Here is a 9,422-nt window from a genome sequence, read left to right as displayed (position 1 = left end):
TTTATTCCTAGATATTTTATTCTTTTTGTTGCAATTGCAAAAGGAATTATTTTTCCACTTCTTTTTCTGACATTTCATTATTAGAGTATAGGAACACTACAGATTTTTGAACATTGATTTTGTATCCAGAAACTTTACTGTATTTGCTTGTTGTTTCTAGTAGTGTTCTTGTGGAGTCTTTAGGGTTTTCTGTATAGAGAATCGTGTCCTCTGCAAATAGTGACAGTTTGACTTCTTTGTTTCCTATTTGGATGCCTTTTATATCTTTCTCTTGCCTGATTGCAACCACTAGGACCTCCAATGTTATATTGAATAACAGTGGCAATAGTGGACAGCTTTGCCTTGTTCCTGATCTTAGAGGGAAGGTTTTTAGTTTTTCACCATTAAGTATATGTTGGCTGACCTTTATTATATAAGCTACTTTCCAGATACCAATTTTGTGAAGTGTTTTGATCATAAATGGATGCTGTATTTTGTTGAAGGCTTTTTCTGCATCTATTGATATGATCATATTATTTTTTAATATGTTTATGTGGTCTACCATATTAAACGATTTGCATATATTGAACTATCCCTGTGCCTCTGGGATGAAGCCCACTTGATCATGGTGCATAAGCCTTTTAATATATTGCTGTATTTGGTTTGCTAATATCTTATTTAGGATTTTTGCATCTTATTCATGAGAGATATTGGTCTGTAGTTTTCTTTTTGTGTGTTATCTTTACCAGGTTTTGGTATTAGGTAAGATTGACCTCATAAAATGAGTTGGGTAGTATTGCCTCCTCTTCGATTTTTTCAGAAGAGTTTGAGGAGTATAGGTATTAAATCTTCTTTGAATGTTTGGTAGAATTCACTAGTGAAGTCATCTGGTCCTGGACTTTTACTTTTTGGTAAGTTTTTCATATAATTATTTCATGCTGCCGATGAGTTTATTTAGATTTTCCAGTTCTTGATTCAGTCTAGGAAGATTTATTTTTCTAAGTACTGGTCTATTTCTTCTAGGTTATTAAATTTGGTGTTATATATTTTTTCATAATATTCTTGTATGATCCTTTGTATTTCTGCAGTGTCTGTCATAATTTCTCCTCTTTCATTCCTGATTTTGTTTACTTGTGTCCTTTATCTTTTTTCTTTAGTGAGTCTAGCCAGGGATTTGTCAATTTTATTAACCTCAAAGAACCAGTTCTTTGTTGCATTTATTTTTTTCTATTGTTTTTTTTGTTTGTTTTCAATTTCATTTATTTCTGCTCTAATTTTGATTATTTCTTTCCTTCTGGTGACTGGAGGCTTCAATTGTTCTTCCTTTTCTAGTTTTTTAAGATGAAGTGTCAGGTTGTTTATCTGCTCTCGTTCTTGTTTTTCGAGGTAGGCCTGTAATAGGCCTGTAATGATATGAACTTTCCTCTTATGACCGCTTTTGCTGTGTCCTAAAAGTTTTGATATGTTGTACTATCATCATCATTCGTTTCTATGCATCTCTTGATCTCTCTTTTTATTTCTTCTCTGACCCAGTTATTCTTCAGTAGCTTGTCGTTAATCTCTATATATTTATGGTTCTTCCTGCTTTCTTTTTGTAGTTGATCTTTAGTTTTAAAATATTATGATCAGAGAATATGGTTGGTATGATTTCAAACCTCTTATATTTGTTGAGGCTATTTTTGCATCTCAGTATGTGGTCAGTCCTTTGAATGTTCCTTGTGCACTAGAGAAGAATGTATAAGCAGCTGTTTTGGGACGAAAGGCTCTGTAAATGTCAATTATGTCCAGTTGGTATCATGTGTCATTTAAAGTTGTTATCTCCTTACTGATTTTGTTTAGATGATCTATCCATACCAAGAGTGGGGTATTTAGGTCCCCTACTATAATAGTGTTTTGATCTGTTTCTCCCTTTAGTTCTGTTAGTAATTCTTTACATATTTTGGGGCTCCCTGATTAACAGCATAGATATTAATAAGTGTTATGTCTTCTTGGTGCATGATTCCCTTTATCATTATGAAGTGTCCCTCAGTACATTTCTTTACCTTTTTTATTTTGAAGTCTGTTTCATCTGGTATTAATACCACTATTCCCACTTTTCTCTTAATGCCATTTGCTTGAAATATTATTCTCCACCCTTTGTCTTTGAGTCTATTTTTGTCTTTGGAGCTGAGGTGTGTCTCCTGGAGGCAGCATATGGTTGGGTTTTGTTTTTTGATCCATTCTGCAACTCTATGCCTTTTTATTGGTGAGATCTGTCCATTTACATTTAGGGTGATTTTTGAAATACGATGATTGAAATTCCCCTTTGCAAATTTGGTTCTTTGAATCCTCCCCTTTTTAGTCATTGTTATCTCAATTTGTCCCTATGTATGCTGAACATTCATTACTATCCTACTGTAACAAATCTCTTATTATTGTTTAAGCTTATAATGCCCCGTTCTTAATAAGAATTGCACTCCTCTGCTTCTATTAGCCTGCCTGTCACCTTACTCCTAATTAAGTATTTTTTTGTCATTTTATTTAAGGTGAGCTAACCCCTTTCAGTATTTCTTGTAATGCAGGCCTCATAGTGGAGAATTCCCTCAATTATTGCATATCTAGTAAGGTCGTTATTTCTCTTTCATATCTAAAAGAGAGCTTAGCTGCATACATTATTCTAGGCTGGTAGTTCCTTTCATTTAATGGTATTAATATTTGATGCTACTTCTTTTTGGCTTGTAAGGTTTGTGCTGAGATGTCTGACGTTAATCTAATAGGTTTTCCTATATAGGTTACCATCTTCTCCCTGGCTGCTGTGAGAATTTTGTCTTTCTTGTTCATTTTTGACAATACAGTGTGTCTTGGTGAAGGTTTTTTTACATTGAGATAATTGGATGTTCTGTTGACTTCTTGAATTCAAAGCTCCAGCTCATTCTTTAGATTTGGGAAGTTATCAACTATTTGTTTGAAAATGCTTTCTAGTCCTTGTTCCGTTATCTCTCCTTTGATAATACCCATTATTCTTATGTTTCCTCTCCTGTTGGTATCAGCTAGTTTTTGGATTTCTCTTTCATTATTTTTCATTCTTCAGTTTCTCTCTTCATTCTGATTTATTTCTAGATTTCTGTCCTCAATATCACTGATCCTTTCCTCTTTTTGGTTGACTCTGTTTCCCTAGTTTGCTATTTCATTTTTCATCTCTTGCGGTATGTTTTTTATCTCCAGAAGTCTGTTCTTTTTGATGGTTTCAATCTCCTTCCTAAAGAACTCATTCTATTCATCTAGTTGTTTTTTCAATTCCTGAAATTGTTGATATGACTCCTTTTGGATCTCACTGAGTTTTTTCAGAAGTACCATCCTGAATTTCTGTCATTTAAGTTGTATATTTCTATGTAAGCTTATTTTCTGGAGATTTTTCTCTTTTTTATGAGCTGCCTTGTCACCTTGGTTGTTCATAATTTTAATGGACTATTTCTCTGCCTGGGCATTAATGGAAGTGTATTCTGTTGTTTTTCCAGAAAGAAGATTTATTATATAAAGGTCTCTCTTTAGCCTGTTGCGAAGAAGGCATTTTTCTTTTGGTTTCCAGTAGGTGGCGTCCAAGCCTCTTGGATTCCTGCTTTATATAAAGCCTTAATAATGCCTTTTTTTTTTTTCCTTATAGATGTTTTATCGCACTCACTACTCTCAGTCTCAGTCCCTGTCAGTGTTAGTGATAGTTTGGTAGTGTTTGCTCAGATTCCCCTGTGGCTTCATGGTGTTCTGTCTTGGAAGGTATGGCGGGGAGGGTCCTTCCGGGTTAGGGGTTGGGGACTGCGGCTCAGCCTCGGTTTTAGAACCACAGCTGGCAAAAATCAACTCTTGTTTCTCTGCCATCCCGTTTTTCTGCTTTCTGCCCTGATGACTTGACCCTGCTGCCGGCCCTGTTCACAGCACTCCCAGGCAGGTCTGTTCAGGTAGGTCGCCACACCTTCTCTCATCTGCCTCATCCTACAGGGAACTGCAGTGGCTGCAAAAGGCAGCTTCTTTATTTCTCCCAGTTCAGCGCCCGACACTCAGGGTTCTGACCTGTGGTAGCTCTTATGCATAGATCCCACGCTCAGATGAGCTGGTGTGCAGTTCGAGTGGTGTTTTCGTTTGTCTGTTTGTTTTGTTTTTTTGAGTTTTAGATGTTCAGCTTATTGTTGTTTCAAGGGGAAAGATCTGGGGACATCTCTCACTTCGCCATGTTTCTACAAACTCCTAAAACACACTCTAGACTTTGTCATCTCTGAATACACTGCTCATGCTCTCACTCATCCAGACACTGAATATCACTAAGTGCATAGAACATCACATTTAACCCTCAGTAGAGACAGCCCAGTGGTGAATTTTAATTGTCATTTCATGGATGGTCCACAAAATTGAGAGGCCCTCCCTAATATGGGCTATCTAACTTTTATGGGAAAGTATTATAAACCAACACTATGGACACATAACTTGATCAAAAATATTTGATATCAATCTTTTGGAAAACTCCAACTGAATAAATTATAATCTCCTCATTCTGTGTAAAGGTAAAAACTGTCGCAATTTCTCCTTACTGAAATGTGTTTTTTTTTTTCTTTAGAGACAATTGACCCTCAGCGATGTGTTCATAGAATTCTCTCAGGAGGAGTGGGAATGCCTGTCCCCAGCTGAGCAGGCCTTGTACAGGGAGGTGATGTTGGAGAGCTACCGGAACCTGCTCTTCCTAGGTGAGGATGACTTCCCTCCAGGGTCAGGGTTTGCCCTCAGTGTCTCTTCTTTTTCCCTTGGGTGCTTCTTTAGAAGCCCATGCCTTGCTTGACTGATATAGAAACTGTTTACTTGGACATAAAAAGGCTTCAAAAGGTGGTATTAGGACTTTAAGCTTGCCCTTTTTCAGATGGTCTGCTTACTTTGTGGTACAAAAGGAATTTTTCCAGAGAATAAGTATTTATAAAGTCCTGTAGCAAACTAAAATATCTACTTCATTTTCTATCCCTATGTATTGATTCAGTAGTTTTGGAAACACAGCTCCACATCTGCATATGACAGTGGTTCCTATGCACAGAAGGAGGCAAAGAGTCGACACATTTGTGAACTATTCTTATGTTATCTGTACTATTCTCATTTCTCAGTTGACCAGAGATCGGAGATTCTGACAGAACTACAGGTCTTCATGCTTCTTTCTTCTTATATGCAGGAATTTCTGTTTCTGATCTATATATTGTTTCCATTTTGGAGCAAGGGAAAGCACCCTGGACTCAGGAGAGCGAGTTGAAACTAGCACAAAAACCAGATTGGTGGGAACATATCGAAGGTGTGAACACAGGTAAGAGCTCGGGAAGAAAGAGAGGAGGCCGTAGCCTTCATAGTGTTTGTAAACTTGCCTGAAGTGAGAAAGTTCTGTGGGCAAACAGAATTTTATTTCTGGGGAACCGTCAAAGGAAATTTTTCTTCTCCCCAACTTACTATTCTGTCCTTTAATGTATAAAATTTATCCTTTCACCCTCCACGGTGCTGCCATTCCAACAGAGACACCAGTAAAGTTTTTATCGAGATCACAACAGTCTGTTTTGTGGCCCCTGTGATATTGTTGGTTCCTTGACTTGAGGAGCGTAGGGTGGGCTGCGTCAAATGGTCTCTGTCCCCTTGGTCTCTCCTGGACTGGGTTCCATCAGATGCTTGGTTCTCAGTCTGTACAGAGCAGAGCTGAGGCCTTGCAGTCATGGACCCATCCTGGTACCAGCACTTTTTTCTGTGATTGGAAGGCCTAATCAGAAGAGGGGCACACTGTCTGTCCTCTCCATATGATGCCCCAGGGACTGCATTGGGCACTCTCCTCCCCTGTATTCCGAATTAGATCCCACAGCCATTTCTTCTGTTCTAGCTTTTGCTACTTCAGACGTTTATGTCTCAGGGAGGTGGATAGGATCTTCTATAAATGTTATTAGTTAATCTCTAGAGACAGTGGCTGGAGAGAGCATCTCTTGGCCCCCAGTTATACACGGGGAGCACATTTCAGTCTCCCAGGCTTGTAGTGTATTGTCTGTGGTGGTGTACATGGTCCCTTCACAATTCTACAGTGTCTGACCCTGATCCTTTTACATCTCTCTCTGCACCACGCTACCTCGTCTGGGAATATAGACTCTTCCAGATTTCATATTCTGTGTAGTTTACATGGTTTGCCTAGAACCTTGCTTGTTATCTACACATTGCTGGGGTCTGATAGTTCACCGTCATCTTTTGCGGGTATCATCCACCTTTAGGGGATGGACAACTCTTGGTGGACTCTCCTGTGGAGTGAGTTTCCTCGATCATAGAAAATTCTTGATGGAGATACGTTGACTCATATTTGCAATATTATACCGCTACGCACAGAAGCAGCACTTAGAGCTGCCTGGTAGAGCGGTCAGCATGTCCCAGGACACCGAGTTAGAAAGTGTTATGACAGCCTGACTGATAAGTGTTTTCAGTTTTCTTTCTAGTGTCAGTAAGCATCTCTCTGGAACTCTGTGATCATGTGTACTACGTGCACACATGTACTAAATAGGGTAGAATTTCTCCTGGGAGAATATTGTCCAAGTTCTCACCCTCTTACCCTTGAGGTACATACAGTAGGAGCTCCCCTGACCTCATGACTCTCTTTTTCTTATCATATAACTTAATATTTTATGTCATTTGTGGTTTGCATATTTAATCTGTACCATATTTCATTGTTGTTCTTTGAGTACAGATTTAACTGATGACCATGAGTATTTAAAATCTCTTGTTTCACCCTATTTTCCTTTTTCCTCAGCCCCTGGCAAACAGCATTGTTCTTTCTTTTTCTAGTAATTTGACTATTTTAGGTACTTCCATAAATACATAATGCATTTGTCTTATTTGTGACTGATCAGCGGCACTTAGCATAAAGTCCTCCAGTTATCATGTTGGTGCAGATGACTAGGTAAGTGTCTTATTTTGCATACTGAATCATATCTCATTGTATGTACTTACCACGTTTTGTTTGTGTAGTCATCTCTCAGTGTGCATATGGGTTGTTTCTACCTCTGGGCTATTGCGAATAATGCTTCTGTGAACACTTGCATGCAAATCTCTTCAAGATTCTTCTATCAATTTTCTTGTATGTATACCCAGAGATGGAATTGCTGGATCACACGGTATGTCTATCCGTTCTCACATCTATAACAGAGAACCCAAGTGGGCAGTCTGTTAACAGCAGGAAAGTATTTCTCCCCGTTCCAGGGCTGGAAGTCTGAGGTCAGGTCCAGAATGGTCAGGTTGGGAGGAGGACCCTCTTCCCCATTGCAAGTGGTTAACTTTTCCTTGTCCCTTTGCAGGACAGAAGAAGGGCTGGTCTCTGGTCTCTCAGGAGGGCACTGATGCTCCTCAGAAGGGATCTGCCCTGAGACCCAATTATCTCCCACAGGCTCACCATTTTCATTTCAACATCAGAACTTTAAGGGACATCCACATTCAGTCTATAGCTGATGATAATTCCGAGTTTGCTTTTCAGGGATCTGCCCTATTGGGTTCGATAGCAGCTATACAGTATTTTACCTTCCCAGTAGTGGTGCATAAGACTAACCATTTTTTCACATCTTGTCCAACACTTGTTATTTTCTGCTTTTTAATGGTAGCCTTCATAATGGGTGTGAGGCGATACCTCATCATGGCTGACATGTGCGTTTCCTAATGATTAGTGATACTGATCATCTCTTCATGTGTTTGTACATCATCTCTACAGAAATGTCTGCTCATGTCCTTTGCCCACTATTTAAATAATCAGGACATGTCTGGTTGTTGTTTGTGTTGAATGTAGGAGTTTATGATACTGTGATTTATAATTAATAAATAAATAAATAAATAAATAAATAAATAAATAGAATCTATATATCTATATATATAGATAGATATATATAGATATATAGATATATAGATAGATACAGTTGTCCATTTTCTGCTGCATGTGCCTTATTTCTTTTCCTCTTTGCAAATTTGGGTCTTTGAATATATCTATATATCTATATATATAGATATATATAGATATATAGATATATATAGATATATATAGATATATATAGATATATGGTTTTTGTCTTTCTTTCTGACTCAGGCTCCAAAGGCTTGGAATTCCCTGACCGATAACAGCAATGGGGTGATCTTTTGTTATGACACATGGTCTCTTGTCCTCAGTTCCACTTCAGGGCCTTAAAGGAGAAATTGGTGTCTCAATCATAACCAGCCTCTTTCAGTCACAGCTCTGTGTCTGTGAGTGAGGTGACTTTTAGAAATCCCCATGACAGGAAGCCTAGTTGTCTAGGGAGCCAACCATAGATTTAGAGGTGGGAACTTAAGAGTCTTTATCCACTGACCTCTTAGGAGAGGAGAAAGGCTAGAGATTGAGTTTCGTCACCAGTGGCCAGTTTTTTAATTAGTCACTCCTATGTAATTAGACTTTCATCAAAACCAAAATGGAGAGCGTTCTGAGATATTCCAGTTAGTGAATCTGTAGTGACTGGGGAGAATGGCATGGAATCTTCTGGCCCTTCCTCCACAGGTTTCCCAATGCATTTCTTCATCTGGCTATTCTTGCCTTTATCTTTTGTCAATAATTCAGTGTTGTAGTCATTTAAATGTTATCTGATATTTATATATGATTTCCAATACTTTTTCCTGTTCTATGGATTGGCTTTGTACATGATTGAATGTGTCCTTTGATACACAGTAGTTTGTAATTTTGATTTAGTTCAGTTTATCTGTTTTTACTTTGGTTGCCTGTGCTTCTGGTGTCATTTCTGATCAATTATTATTGAATGCAATGTAAGTTATCCTGTTTTCTTCAAGGGGTTTTATAGCTTTCAGTCTTATGTTTTGATGTTCATTTGTTTTCATTTAGTTTTTGCATATGGTGTAAAGAATTGTTTTAAATTTATTCTTTTTCTTGTTTGTATTTCGTTTTCTTAACACCTTTGGTTGAAAAGCCTGCCTTTCCTTCATTGAGTGGTTTCAATAACTCTGTGGAATATTATTTGACCATCTATACCTCAGTTTATTTCTGATACCTGTATTCTGCTGGTCTCTCTTTTCTCTAGTACTGCATTGTTTTGATTACTTTAGCTTTATAATAGATTTTGAAATAAGGAAGTGTAAGTCTTTGACCTGTATTTTTTCAAGTTTGTTTTTTTAATCAGAGACTCTTGAGATTCCATATGAACTTTAGGAAGGTTTTTGTTGACAGTACACAAATTTTATTCTCTTGTGTCAGGTTATACTTAAGTATTTTATTTTATTTATTTTACTATATTGTATTTCATTTTAATTATATTTTATGTTATTATAGTGGAATTGTTATAGAGTTTTCATTTGATTGTTATTTATTTATTTATTTATTTTGCCTTTAGACTTGATCTCTTTCAACTCTCCATTTTTGGTACCGTTTCTAAATTATTCAGCAC

General features: G+C 37.5%; 1 protein-coding gene across 1 annotated transcript in view; it reads left to right on the top strand.

The window, feature by feature from the left end:
- The window catches only part of LOC102896268 (zinc finger protein 160-like), a 23,765-nt gene that overhangs the window by 8,515 nt on the left and 5,828 nt on the right, over positions 1–9,422 (top strand). The window contains exons 3-4 of the mRNA XM_025046046.1: positions 4,568–4,694; positions 5,135–5,293. Of these exons, the coding sequence (XP_024901814.1) occupies positions 4,568–4,694; positions 5,135–5,293 (286 nt within the window). The remainder of the gene's footprint in view (positions 1–4,567; positions 4,695–5,134; positions 5,294–9,422) is intronic.

The sequence above is a fragment of the Pteropus alecto genome, unplaced genomic scaffold, assembly GCF_000325575.1.
Source record: "Pteropus alecto unplaced genomic scaffold, ASM32557v1 scaffold144, whole genome shotgun sequence".
NCBI lineage: Eukaryota > Metazoa > Chordata > Mammalia > Chiroptera > Pteropodidae > Pteropus > Pteropus alecto.
This window is presented reverse-complemented; position numbering and strand designations above follow the sequence as displayed.